The sequence below is a fragment of the Astatotilapia calliptera genome, chromosome 8 (genome assembly GCF_964374335.1).
Source record: "Astatotilapia calliptera chromosome 8, fAstCal68.1, whole genome shotgun sequence".
Classification (NCBI taxonomy): domain Eukaryota; kingdom Metazoa; phylum Chordata; class Actinopteri; order Cichliformes; family Cichlidae; genus Astatotilapia; species Astatotilapia calliptera.
The window spans coordinates 10,421,051-10,436,128 of NC_137429.1; the positions used below are offsets into that span (position 1 = coordinate 10,421,051).

Here is a 15,078-nt window from a genome sequence, read left to right on the forward strand (position 1 = left end):
GCAACTGAGTGTGTGCATATAAAAATAGCCGTTATGAAATTATTCACACATCAACTGACTCTTATTTGATTCTACATTTATGTGTTTTATATCTGAACAACTTTTGTGTTTCAACTTTTGTAAATGTGCTTTGGGAAGTGAAATTCTTTTCCATTTTGTTTCTCCCAAAATCGTTTTCTCATTGTTGCATAGGTAAGATGGAAGGACGTTCATTAATCATCTGTTCTAGCACCAACAGAGAGCCCTGCTCTGCAAGCACCCCTTGGTTCTTAAAAAGCAAGCAGAGTGCTCCTCAGTATTCATTTATTTCCATGTTTCATCTTGGAGGCAGAGTTTTGAGAGGTTTCTGTGTGAGGGTGTATGCTTTCACACTGCGTTAAGATAACAAGTGGATACGGCGCAGTGACTTTACCTTAAGCCTTAACGCTGGAAGCATGCTGGAGCCCTACCTGAAATGCTAAACAACCCGATGCGGCGCACTGCAGAGTGCACATCGCGAAAAGCATAATTGAGCAGAGCGCTTTGGGTCTATCAGATGGCTTTCTGGCATTTTAAAATGTAAATGTGATGAAGTAAAACCACTTTTTTGTGGCATGCGCACGAGTGAGTCTGGGTTTTTTTTCTGGCTGAGTAACAAGTAATTGATTTACCTTATAACACCTTCCCAGGGAGGCTATAGTCAAATGTGGCCTTAGTGTGTGCTGGTCTGTTAAGCTCCCTGGGTGAAGTTGATCAAGGAATACCAGGAAAGAGGAATGAAATAACCTGGTTTACCTTCAGAATAAAAGGGTGTCTACGTCTACAGCAACGAACGGTGGGCAAGAGAGGTGAAGAAGAGAATGCAGGCAGGTAGGAGTGGGTGGGGACCAGTGTCAGGGGCGATTTGCGACAGAAAGATAATAGTCCCAATAGGTTGGGAGTGACCAGAACTGACAAGACTAAAAATGAGTATTGGGACACCTCAAGTTGAACGGTTTGGAGACAAAGTTAGAAGCATGGCTGAGATGGTTTGGACATGTGCGGGGGATGGATTGTGGATAAACTGGGCAAAGGAGGTTGGAGCTGCCAGGTAGGAGGAAAACAGGAAGAGTACAGAGAAGATGCAGGGGGTTGGGGTGACACAAGAGGATGCTAGGGTGAGATGGGGGCCGATGATTCACGATAATTAAGAACTTCAAAATAAAACCTTATAATATCTCTCAGCCTGTGCACTTGCCAGACTTATGCTTTAACAAATGCATACAAAATTGGTTAAATTGGATTCATGCAGGTTTTTGCTGTAGCTTTTGGAACACACTGTGTTCAAAAGGATGGCTTTAAATGAAACTTGAGGATATAAATCCAGTAAATTTTTTCCATCAAAAGAATCGATTTTGCCCTAAATTATTTATTTATTCTCCATGGAACTGTTGCCTTCTTGTTGAAAAATGGGACCGGAAATTGCTTGTTTTTTGCGTCTAACTTGACAGCCTGGTTGCCATTTGTGTGCCCTGGCGGTGGCTTTAGGACCTCGCGGAGCGCATCATTGAAGCACATGGTCGCTACTCATAAGACAACACTCCTCGCCAGTAATTGCTGTGGAATTGATGTCATTCCAGTGGGGCGACTGAGAGACAGCAGCGGCTCGTGCCTTTGTCAATATTTTCATCGCTCTCCACAGTTTTTACTTACGCGCGAGCGGCTTCGCACTTGGACATCTTTGAATGGGGACGAAGTGAGTGGACTCGAATCAGCTGTCTTTGGGATTTCCTAAAGCACCGGTCATATACTTGATCACATTTCAGGAAGTCGTTTCATTTGTGGGGAGGCTCTTGCACATCAGCTGTTGTTGGACTGGAACTGTATGATGGTTGCGCTGCAGTGAAAGACAGTTGGCTAGTCCCCCTCCACGCTTCAGCATCATGAACCCCGAGAGCTGGAGTGTGAAGTTTGTTATTTTGACAGCACTTCAGGCTTTAACTGTCACTTTGTCGGTGTGTGACAGGATGCTCTTAAAATCTGTCAAAGGTAAGAAGGGGAAAGAAGGGGTCTTGCCATATGTTACCAGGGAGGGTATACTGAAAGTCCGTGCGTAAAAGTAGCAGATTATTTTCCTGTGTTTTCTTTTAAACGCGAAGAAAAAGCTTTATTTTTTTTGTCAGTTTAAATGACCCTGTAGCATCCGTCTATATGCACTGTGTTTCTTGTGTATATGTTTTTCCGATTCATTCTGTTCTTCATTCGTGTCTCCCTTTTGGCAGCGTGGGATACATCGTGTTTTATATATGCAGCTGTTAGTTGCTACATCAGACCGACAGATATGTAACACATGCTGGGGTGCAGGGATACATCTTCAAGTACAAAAACTTGCTTAATTCATGGTTCACACTCATTCTCTCCATGTGTGAGCAGCAGAACATGATTTTTTTTATTTTTTGTTCCAAGTCCACCCACTGTGTACCGCAAAAAAGAGGAGCTGCTGTATAATTGATGGTGCTGAAAGTCTCTTTAGTAATCAGTTGTAACACTTTTGGCGTTTTGCTGGTGCTTTTAAAAGCATACTTCAAGGCACTTTAAGCATACTTCACTTTTTCAATTCCAGGGTTTCTCTAGTGTTAAATTTAAAAATAAAAGCCCATAGTTGATTTGAAGTTAATCAAGTGAGAAGCTTTTATGAAGCCTGAATTATATGTATGGGTTCCCAGCAGCAGCATGACAAAGGGGCTGTACTGAGGAGATGTTCAAATGTGAAGTCAGGTTGTTTTTATATACTAGTATGTGCTTGTTTGTTTGTTGGTTTGTTTATCTGGCATTGTGACTGCAAGCCTTTGGGCTCGTGTCATCTGAGTCACCAGCATTCTACGCCCTAGGTGAGATTCAACAAGGATGCCACACACAATAAAATTGCAACTGTGGTGAGTCGAGGAGCTGCATTTCAGTAACTTCTAAACACACTGACAGTCACGACACTCACTGTGTGAATCCTGGGAATTAATTACCAGGAAGGGCAAATGTGTGAGACTGGGATTGAAGTATAAGGAAGTTGTTCATTTATTCATCAACAGTTCATCATCGTCAGACGTTAGCCTTGATGTGCATTTCCCACGGGGCCGGGCTCATCGAAAACCATCATTGTCAGTTGATCGGTCTGTGAGAGTCTGAGACTGTCTGTATCGGCAGAATATTACCAGCTTTTAAGTAATTTGGGCTGATGGGGAAAATTGATGGAGGGTATTCTTCATTACAACCCACAAAAAAGTTTGCAGCCATGATTTTGGTGGTCCCTTTAATCATTAAGACATTTCTGACCAGACAAAACAGGCAAAACAAAGATGGTATATTTCACTTTCTAAACTTGAGAGGGGTTCTTTTTCTTCATGATTTCTTGGACAAGTTGTGCAAAAAATAATTTTTGTGATCAATGAAAGTAATTAGTTGTAGCCTTACTTAATGCAAAGCATAATTAGTGAGGATAATTACTGCTCATTTTCATGTGGCTCTACTTCGTCTCTAGACTGTGGGTTTCATCCAAATCTAAGGCAGCTGAAGGAGCGACTCAGTGCAATGTTGTGTTTGCATACATATTTAATGACACCCTTCCTTCAACTTTCATGTCGATTTTCTCCCTGTCTGTCTTATGCATGTTCCTGTCCTGGCTGGGCATCGTTTATGAATGATTTCCTCCCATTGGTTGACACATTTTAGTGTCAGTGAGTATTTACGAGCCAGATGTACTGCTTCGGCCAACATGACTGCCTCTGCCTTGAGCGCTGCATGCAGCTTGCGTGCTGCACCCTCTGACAAACGAAAGCTGAGCTGTGAATATATTTTTGGACTGTAGTAAAAAATTCCTTTAGCAAACAGTGTCCTCCCCTAGAGTGACATTATCACCGTGATGTGACCCATCTCAGGTCTAAGGCATTTAGTATCTTCTCAGTACGAATGGATTCAGTTCTTCCAGATGAGTTGTTCAGGATATTTAAGACCCAGGAGACTGGTAAGAAGAACTGGCTGATCTGTAGTTGTGCATCAAGACAGATTGATCAACCAGTCGTCGTTCCGCAGTGGGGATATTTGTATATAAGAGGGAAAATATCTGGACTGTGCTCATGTGGCCTGACCCTACATGTGTTACATTAATTTCTTCAAATCTGCCGTGGACTTGTTTGACCTCTCCAGCAAACGTTTAAAACACGAGCTGAAACCTGATCCTGGCTCTGGACTTTCTCGTTTGGCTTTCACACCCAGACAGGTCAGAGTTCGACTCAGCATGTCATTCCCAGAGTCTGTCTTCCCTTGTTTGGTCAGAGGTCAGTTGGCTGTGATATGTCTTGCCAGTGTCAAATCTGTCCGTGGTAATTCAAGTTCCACCCCATCAGTATTTCACCCCAAAAACATCACGTTATTATATACATTACTCTATAAAAAAAGAAAGAAATCATACTAGAAATTATCTTACATAACCTGGGAGCTGCTGCTGGACTCCTAGCACTCCTAGCGCTCATACTGCCTGGGTGTTTGGGCCACAACTGAGAACAGAATGGCTGCGCAGAGGGTAATTATCACTGCCCTAAAAAATCATCAGCCTCCCTCTGCCACCTCTGAAGGGCATTGGCAGATCCTCCTGTCTCAGAAAAAGCAGGGCCATTACAGGTGACCCCTTGCACCCCGCCCACCACCTGCTTGACCCCTTGCCCTCTGGGCAGATCCCACGCCTTCAGACTCGAAAGCAACTTCTTCCCCTGTGACATTCGGACTGTTAAAAAACACTATCCCCCACACACCGCCTCTGCCCACTTACCTCACCAATCTGAGCCGTGGTCTGAGTAACCCACATCACTCAGGCCACTCACATACGGACTCTTTTCAGACTAAGTGCATTGCACTACTTCGAAGCACTTTGTGTAACTTTGTCTTGATTGTATATATTTCTCCTGTTAGTTATTCCTGCTGTCTTACTATTTGTGTTTTATTCCTGCACAGTTGGCTAGGAGCATCCATAATGTTGCCGTACATGTACAATGACAATAAAGGCATGATGCATGGGTGTAAAACCGTCAACAGACTATAGCTCATCATGCCTTGTGGCACCTATGCTCCTATGTGCTTCAAACTGAAGACAGTTTGAAGCACAACCTTGACCAGTCCAGCCTTGTTAAAAGTTTGGGTTGGTTGTTTTTGGTTTTCATATAATAAAGAAAATAGTAGCACCTTTTTTAAAATTGTAATTTGATACACCTTCAATTGTTTCTGTGTGACAAAACCTCAAAAGCTGTACAAATTACACTGATACGACGAATAATTATGTGAATCCTCACATTTGTATTTGGGAATGTCAAAAGAGTGTGTGTGCACAAATTACTAACTTGAGTGCACAAGAGCAAGTATGATTTAGTAATGACTTTTTCCCTTCATGAAACCTCCCAAGAAAAAAACGAATGTTTTGCACTTTTGCCATAATGAATTAGTTACATGAACAGAATTGATGTATATTTAAATCTGATTTGCATTATTTTCTGTTGACGCGCTAATTGATTAATCAAATAACCATGCCAGAGCTATTTTGGCTTCGTCAAACACTTAAATGTCAGTCCCTGCTGTTGTAATCCTTGAGCTATATGACTTGTTAGGCGGCTTTGATTGTGCGCCAGGCATGTGCTTCCCATGGCAGAAAGGTCTTCTAGGGAGTTGTAAATGAAATCTATCACAGGAACCATATTAACAAGCTTTCACGCAGCTCCACTTTAAAAGCTACCTGACTCTGACCTTCGATGCTGAGGCAAAGCGTCCAAACCAGGCAGCAAGCACAATCCATGCAGCAGGGAGGGACTGGGAGGGAGGAAGGGTAACATTGTCACCCAGCCGGAGGTGTAACAGCACTGGTTTCTCAGACAGAGTTAACCTCCTGCTGAGCCAAGGGGAAATTTTTGCTGCAGGACCATCTATTTCCCATAGAGTAATTATGTGCTGACATCAGGGTAGTGTGACAGTAAATGAGTTGAGTATATGAGAGAGAGAGCATACAAAAGAGCTATTTACCGGTAGAGGGAGCTTAGTGTTAAATGATTTGGTTATGACCCTAAATATACACCCCAAAAATGTATCCTCCATTAATGACAACCATTAACAGCCTACGTTGCTGTGGCTCTTGACACATTGCTACCTAATTAGATTTAATTCAAGGAGGCCCTGTTTTCCAGTATGTGTAGATTCCTGTTACCATGATGTCACATACAGGTTTCTATGCTCCCTAATGCAACCCTTTGGGTGTTGACATAATGACCCCCCAACTGAGTGAAGTGTTTACCGTGGAGTCGAGCCAATATTACCAGGCACTTTTCACCTTTGCTGAACAGTCTTTATGAATTCAGAGCTGTGGCTCCACTAACAAATTACAGGTAACAAGCAGAGGATTTGTCGATAAAGTGGTGAGCGCGATCTTAAGGCCTGTTTTTGAAATGTGGCACTTTCTTGGCTTTCTCTTTTTCATGTGGATCCAAGTACCAATTACTTTTAGCATTTATATCTGCTTCTTAGTGTAAAAACAAAACAAAGAAAAAGCCTGACAATAGTGACAGTCCTTAGTTTCAAGAGCTCAAAGTGGGGCGGTTGTTCAGCTGATAGGGATATTCTTTCTACAACGAAAATGAGAGAACCTAAAAAAAGAAGCCAGTCTTGATTTTTGTTTTTGGAACGATTTAGAGAATATAAAAAATGTGAATTAATTCTGAATATGCTTTGATTTTACTCAGCTGGCTAACCACAACAAGCAGTCTGATCTCATCTTGGACTGTTGGAATTTGAGATGGGCATTTTTTGTTCTTGACACGCATAAAAGAAACTTAGAAAAAAGTCAGTAATGCCACGATAATAATTCACCCTGGACCTAGAGAAGATCTTCAAGGACTCAAAGAGATAAGGAACACGATCAAAGTTCAGTGCTTTTGAGTGTCAAGGTCATTTACGAAAAAGTGTCTACTTGATGGATCTTCCTTTCGATGTATCGTTCATCATTCTGTTCCCATTCTCTTTGAATTAGCATAAATTGCCCACTCTGATTGGGGATAAATTGAGTTCGTGATATGCTTGTCAATCACCCATTAATAAATGAACAATAGCCAATTTTTTTTCTTCTTCTTTCTTGCCCCATGGCCTGATGTCAGAACCAATTTTGGGCTTAGAAACTTTTCTGGATCGTGTCCCCAATCCAGTCAGAGCTCTGATTAAAGACAGTAAGCATCTGCGGACACATGCTCTTGATGCAGAAAAAAAGTGTTCTTTTTATTTGATTTGCTTTATCAAGAACACATTTCCATATGGATCCAAGGACATGACATTTTCATGCTTTTCCCCCCCTCATGTTGTGTCATAGTTCCACATGCAGAAGGTCGACTGAACTCATTACTCTGTTCTAATTAATTAATCCCACATGCTCCTATTTCACGTCCATTTTCTTGCTTTTCCATTGTAGTCTTAGTTAAGTCACCTATACGGCAGTTTAAAAGTAATCCATTGCAAGTATTCAAGCATTTAAATACACCCTGTACTGTATTACTTTGTACTACTACTGTTAGAATAATAGTCAAGCAAAATTTTATTGCAGTAGCTGTTCAAGATGGGGCTAATGTTTCATTACTTTACATGACATTAGACATTTTAGTTGATTCTGCTGTTGACTTTGCCTCTGGGGGCATTGGCCAGTGTTTCAGGGGTCCAGGGTAGCCAAGAGATATGTGTAAATCTGTTCCAAGACTTCCTGTTCCATGTGTCAAGTCATTGCATTGTTTATTTTCACACTGTAAATAAAGACACATTTAAGCTGAACTGTCAGATAAAAGCAGGACTTTCGATCTGCATGCAACCAAGCACGTTTAAATGTTTTTGGTCCCTACTCGTGAAATTACATACCGAAACCAGGAAGTTACCAGTGCTAAAAAATGCTATCTCTACAGATTTTGGATCTTTCTCTGGTGGACAAAAGTAGAAAAGTAGAAGCCTTAATGATTTTTAAGTTATGTCACGATTAACAGCAGCCTAGAGCTACAGGTTATGCTGCCTATAAAAAGTCTATCAACTCTATAAATCTTTTTTGTGTGTGTATGCCAGTTTTGGCAGAGCAGATAAGCTTCAGGGCAATAATTGGTTACAAATTGCAGAACATTTTTGAATTTTAATTTTCTACTGTTCCAATATGCCCCTCTGAACAGCTTCCACAGCAGGACCAGCGATACCAGTAATGCTTAATGTTTAATGCAATATATAGGCAAAATGATGGATACTGTATACCATAGAGGTTGCATAAACGTAGGGTGTTGTTACATTGTCAGAGAGAGCCATGTTTTTGTAATGAGTAATATTACCACTTTGCAATCCTAGTGAAATATGGTTTCCAGATTTAGACTGAGATTGTTTTCTTCCTGCTGTTCCTTATCTTTATTGTGTAGAAATACGAAACTTATCACTGATACAAGTAGAATCTATATTGGTACATAAATGCTTATTCACTATGCACTGATTTATGGCATTCAGTGTTGCCTAAACTGTAGTGGTGTGAAGGACAAGGAGCTCAGATGGTACTTGACACTATGGTGCTTGAGTTAATGTTGCTTGGTTCACACCACTATAAACTTGTCTAAAACAGTTGTGGATGTATGTGTCCTCTTCACTTGTTTTTGTACCGTTGATGGGGTTTTGCTTGTCAAAGAGTCTCCTTGAGGCTGTCAAAGGCGTTGTTTTTCCCATTTCAAATCTTAACATTTTCAAGATCGGAGAGAATTGCTGTCAAAGTCACTTTGGAGTGTGTCCTTGTGGGCTTTTGTTGTGCCAGTCATCAGGCTAAGAATGGCTGTCATTTGGATTGCTCTTGATTGATGTATCCACATATGTGAAGCCTGTATCCCATCTCAGTGAGGACCTGCATGCATGTGAGGGGCACGGCCTCATCAAGTACGCAGATAAAAAGAACAGCATGCCATTTGTGTTGGAAAAACCACAATTGTTATGAATACATTATTATATGGTTGTCTGTCAAAGAGAGAGTTGTGGTTCCAAACAACTGGGCTCTGGGATATAATAAAGAGGAAGAATTGTGTTGATTTGTTTTAGTGTGATGGATAGAAGGAAAAAGGGAAGAGCTGGAGTTGTGACAGGCTGGTAAGAATATGTCTGAGATCTGCTAAGAACTGAGGAAGGTCATCTGTTCCCTGCGGCCAGCAGCTCAAAGGCTGTGGAAAAGCATTCTTTTAGGAGCACTGACAATGCCAAGAAATGCTTCACTGTGAAACAGCATCAGGAAAAAAGTACATTTAGACTCTTTAATGTCTAGGATAAAACTGGTCTTGTGGCTGTTCTTTCAGAGATGCATAAATGAAGCCAAAATGTTAAAAAGTGCAAATTTTACAACCAGACTTTTGCCCAGTTTTAGCACCAGTGATTCTGTTGCTCTAGATCAATAAATCAGTGCTTTCTGCTCAAGGGTCCCTAAGATTATCAATGCAGCAGGAAAACAAACAATGATCTTCCTTAGATTTCTAGAACCCTGGAGGGCGCATGGCTCTACAGTTGGAAATTGAAAGGTATTAAATATAGGATGGATGGATTGCTTTGAAATTTTGTAAAGATATATTTTTTTGTCTCTAGCGGGGGAATATTTTTGACTTGACTACCAAAAGGTTTAACTTTAAACTTGAAATATCTGTCTTTTAGATGGATTGCCACAAGATACCCTACAGGCTTGCTTTGCACTTTTCTTTCTGCACCATAATGAAACTGAATCTGCAGTTTTGAGTACAGTATCTTTTGTCATTGGATCAACTGTGCATGATATAAAGTTTGCATGTGTTCCCCAGCTACTCTGGCCTCCTCTCAACAGGGTTTATTGATAGAATCGTCAGCAATCCTTGACCGAAGTCTTGTTAAAAAACTTTTTAAAACAACCTCTGTGCTTTGAGGGTCGGGAACTAGAGTCAAATTTATCCCAGATTCAAATCTTTGGTGCACTTGAGCCACAAATCGCTCAGTTTATTCTTAGAGTGAATATTCTGCACCTTCCATCAACCAGTCAAACACAGTAATGCTCTGTAAAATAATAAAACACTGACTACACATGCTCAGTATGTAATAGATTTTTGGTTATTTTTCTTAAGAACGCTGCTAGGGAAAGCCAGAATTATTGCTTTATCCAGTCACGGATCTGTATCACGTTTCTGTCACCCGCAGGCAAATACACACACAGTCATATTTCTCAGTACACAGGCACACCTCTCACCTAGCATTGACTTTATTGAGGCAATATAAGTGGTACAAGCTCTCATTGTGTACACTGGAACATAAAGGAAGGTGAACATGGCCAAAACTCTGCTTTATTAAGACCCCTGTTTACACTCTCTGTTATTGAGTATATAAATAAGGCATTGGGATCTGGTGCCACTTTTACCGCTCCCTTAATGCTTCTAGTGGCTCTTATAACATTCCAGCTAACAAAAGTCACTTGCACATTGCATACACTGCAGTCCTGTCATGCTTCAGTTTTACCTAATGTCTTTCTCAAGCATGTGGAAAAGAAATGAGCCTGCAGACTATTTCCACTAATATAATGCCATTCATAAAAGCAGGAATTAAACCTCAAAGAACACCACATTTGCAAAAGGGTTATTCACTTGTGGACTTTGAAGTCAAGGAACCCAACGCTGTATGGTTGTGAATCTCGTCTCCAAAGATGATGAGGCTCATGCATCAATATAAATCAAAAATCGGCTAACCACAATGTGAACCTGACCTTTCTCTGTCAAAGCTTTCCACAGTTTTCCCCCTTGTCTCTTGTGTTTATTTGTCCATACCTTCCTTAGAGGTTGTCATCTGTTCCCTTACTCAGCATGTCCACCTCCCCCAGACAGTGTGGTTTTCTGGGACTAATTAGAGTAGGAGTGCTTCTCTTGTTGTTCTGTGTATTATGCCGTTCCGTCCTTGCCCAAGCCTGCTTCTCATCATCAGGATGAAGTTGCATAGAAACTGCTGAGCAGGTCACCTCTGGCTCTCTGCTATCAGCTGGAATGGGTCTGTGATGTATTCCAGAGTGGTGGTATCCTCAGAGGGTAACCAGAACAAAGCTCAGCTGGGGTGTGTTGTGCCTGACCTGGCTTACTAATGCTGGATAATAGGCAGACTCAGCAATTTAGATGGGTGAGTCATGTGTAGAGAGACAGCAGGGGACAGAAACCTCAAAAGAAGCGCCTTGAATCTGCTGGAAATAATAATCAAGGATGAGTATATTCCCTTGAGTTTGCTTTATGTTTATGTGTGCTTAGAATGTTATTCAAAATTAAGATGGAGTAAAGTTTCAAGTTCAAAATATTATGCACAGACCGACCACACGCATAACTTTCCACGAACGCACTGACATCAAACTCAAACTAAATCTGTCTCTCTGCTGTTTGGAAGTGCTCAATGGAGTATCACTGGGAGAAAACAGAAAGCAAGCAAACAATTGATTTAGTATGTTTGCTCTGAAACAAATGGTTCTAACAACCCCTGCTGTTTTAGTAAGAGACCCAAGCTGAAAAATAACTTCCCCAATGCGGGGAGCTGATTACTGCAGGAACCCTGTTAGCAGTGTCCTCCAGAGGCTCACTATTGCATTCTGGCTCAGTACGTGCTCATAATGTACTATTTAGAAAAGCTGCAGCTTCTGTCTTGCTTAAAGGTAGTAGACTTGCTCGGGTAGTGGTTGTTTTCCCGCCGTTTCCTGTCGGCTCACTTTGGGGACGTGAGTATTGGATTTGGAGACGGATATATTCTTAAATGACTGGCAATACAGCAGCGCCCCAAGTGTTGTAGCCATTCGGAGGCTCAGTTAACACCCTGTCAGAACAGTGAGAGAGGAGATAAAAGCGTGCTGGGAACAATGCCCCAAAGCTACGTCTAATCCCTGCGCTGCATTCTGGACACTGGCCCTGTGTTAGGAGTTATCGCAGCAGCAGCAGCAAGTCAAGCCGTCTTCGCTCAAAACTCTCCATTAGTCAAGAACTACGGAGATTTATGCAGCTCGAGTGTGAGAGTGGGTGGTTACGGTTTTGCCACAAGTTAACAGTTTTCATCGCTTGATGTCTGAGAGTGCCATTTAGTGTTGTTGTATTTATGTCTTTATGGCAGAGGAGAGGGGCTCCATTCTACTGATGGTCTATAAAAAGAAGACAAACATATGTTTGGGAACAGCTTAGATATAATGGAAATGGAATTTTGTCAGCGTAGATAATTGTTAGCTATGAAAAACAAATACATTCAGGGAGCATTAATTGCACGCTGTGGTGCAGAAAAGTCATCACATATACAAACGCTGTGATTCTGTTGAAGTGACACTTTATATTACAAGGCAGCTCCACTGTCAGGTTGTGCTCTGACTGATGCTATTAATGAACACCAGGCTCAGGATTTAATAGCGAGGAGGAATTCGCTGTCAGTATTGTTTGAAGAAAATCAGTTTTGAAAATGTTCCTCTAGTTTGTGAACACAGAACACAATGTGGACATTGTCTTTCTTTCTTTCTTTCTTTCTTTCTTTTTTTTGCAGATACTGAGAGAATTTAGAATAAAGAACACTTTGAAGTTTTCTCTGCATTCTCACTTGGTTTTTATATTTTCTTTTATAGGAAATCCTCCGAGCACTGTTGTTCCACACAGACCGACAGCAAGGCAGAAACACTATGGGACTACAGTACCTCTTCAGCTTGTTGGAAAAGACTGGAAACCAATCAGCCAGCTCAAATCCCAGGTGGACAATAGTAGCCGTTTATGTTTTTATATTTTTTTATTTTACTGTTCGTCTACTTTTCAGCATCTGTTCATCGTACAGTGGATCAATTGTCTTTGCATATTAGTATTACTGTGTCACCTGTGACCTAGGTGTGTTTTTATATATGGTGTTGTGTAAGCCTTAAGCCACATCTCATTTCTTTATATTTTGCTAGGAAAATGGGAAATGATATACAGGGCAAAAACAAGAGTTTGTGCAATTTTAACAACCTTGAAAGTCAATATTTGGTATTACCACCTTTATCCTTCAACACAGCCCGAACTCTCTTAGGTAAGAAGTCTTCAGAAATAGTTCTCCAGGCTTCTTGAAGGAAATTCAAAGCTTTTTTTTGGATGTTTACTTGCTTTCCTGTCAAGATGATCTACCACTGCTTCAATGCATTGTGGTCCAGGTTCTGAGGAAGCTAATCCATGACTGATAGTGATCCATTGTGTGTGTGTGTGTGTTTTTTTTTTTTTTTTTTTTATATTCAGGTATGCTTTTATTGCATTGGCAATATGTTTGGAATCACTGTCATGCTGAAAAATTACATTTCCAATATTCCATATTGAGAATATTTGAACCACCTGATTCAAATGATGTTCAGTCCACTTCTTGTTTAATTTGGCATACCTCAATCTTTTGTTTTCCATTTTCTGTCTTTAAGAATGTTTTTTTGACAGGCACTCCTCCAAAGGGTCAGAGTTGAGTCTTTTCTTGATTTTTACTTGTTTTTCTCATTTTTAAGGACATGACTACATACACAGTTTATCTGCTATGGATAATTTTTTAGGTCTCCAACTTCTTATTTTGTCCTGTACATTGTGGCTGATAGCTCACCTTAATGGTGCACAAATCATAATTTTGCCTATTAAACTGTTATTCTCTTTCTTTTTTTTATTTTTATTTTTTAATAAATTCAATGTGCCTAAAGGTGAACATTTTTCTTTTACTAAATTTTCTGTTATGTGTAGGTGCAACACTTGTTTATCCCTTGATTTGCATGCCTTTTTTACACTTGAATAATTCATAGGTTAGGGTTAAGTGCCTTAAAAAGCAAAAGTACATTCCTTTTAAATGGTGAGGTGAGGAACTGGTCTGAAAATGAATACAAAAATCAGCCAATGTTCAAAGTCTCAGGATCAACTGACACCTATCAAAAAAACAAAAGTGCAACTCGACTCCTAGTACACTAAAGTTATATGGAAGGCAAAATGATGGGGTCATTGGGGTCAGTTTAACACAGCTTTTCCATATATCCCAATATATTTTTGCATGCTTCCATTATTTTTTTTACCATACAAAAACTAAACGATTTTACAAAAACCAACGACTACCAGCGTCAAAATTATTAGTCTCTGTGATGTTATTTGTGCCTCCATTTTTTGCTGGGTAACAGTCTGCAGTCCTTTTGTCCTGTTGTAGTTTTCAGCAAGTCTCGAACGTGCCTCCTGAGCAATCCAAGCCCATTCTTCTTTGTCCTACTCTCAAGCTCCTCCAGATTTGATGGTGTTCTTGGATGGACCTTCACCCTGCAGATTTTCAGTGACATTTAAGTCAGGGCTTCGTGTAGGCTATTTTTATCATTTTAAAAGACAAAGTGATAATCCAGACTCACTTTTGCTGCAGATTGCTTACAGTTTTAGTTCATATTCTTCATGATTCCTTACACCTTGAAGAGATTCCCAGTTCCAGATGCACTGTAGCATCCTCACAGTATAATACTTCTACCACCATGTTTCACTTTGGGGACTATTCTTCTAGTTGTACTCCTCTTCTCCAAACATAATCAGCATTTCTATGGCCAAAGAGCTCTAGTTTCGTCTCACCTGACCAAAGAACATGCTTCAAATATGCATATTTTTTTCTTCAGAATGTCCTTAGCATACTTCAGTCTGCCTTGAAAGGATCTCTTCTGCAGAAGTGGTGTTGTGTTTTTCCTCAGTCTGCAAGCTCAGTCTATTCTTGTGCAGTGTTCTTGTGATTGTCTACTTTGAGACTAAAACTCCTGAAGTCATTCACTAGTGTCTTGGCAGTTGTTCTGGGGTCTTTAGTCACATATCTCACTATTTTTCTTTCCAGAGTCATTGAAATCTTTCACTGCCAACCTCTTACTACCTCTGCCAGGCTTGTGGCTTTCTTTCAATTTCTTGATCATACTTTTCACTCCAGTTCTTGACACTTGAAAACACTGTGATAACTTAGTATATTTATCTTCTGCTTTGTGAGCGTCAACAATTCTTTTTACAAAATCTAAACTGATTTCTTTTGGTTTTGGCATGCTCACTTAAGTGACAGCTCCAAACCCTG

The 15,078-nt window shown here is 40.5% G+C and overlaps 1 protein-coding gene across 2 annotated transcripts in view; it reads left to right on the top strand.

The window, feature by feature from the left end:
• The first annotated feature begins 1,588 nt into the window (after positions 1-1,588).
• adam12a (ADAM metallopeptidase domain 12a) overlaps positions 1,589-15,078 on the top strand; it is a 75,129-nt gene continuing 61,639 nt past the window's right edge. For both annotated transcript variants that reach the window (XM_026178433.2, XM_026178434.2), the window contains exons 1-2: positions 1,589-2,007; positions 12,626-12,747. In XM_026178433.2, coding sequence (XP_026034218.1) covers positions 1,902-2,007; positions 12,626-12,747 — 228 coding nt within the window. In that variant the 5' untranslated portion in view covers positions 1,589-1,901. The remainder of the gene's footprint in view (positions 2,008-12,625; positions 12,748-15,078) is intronic.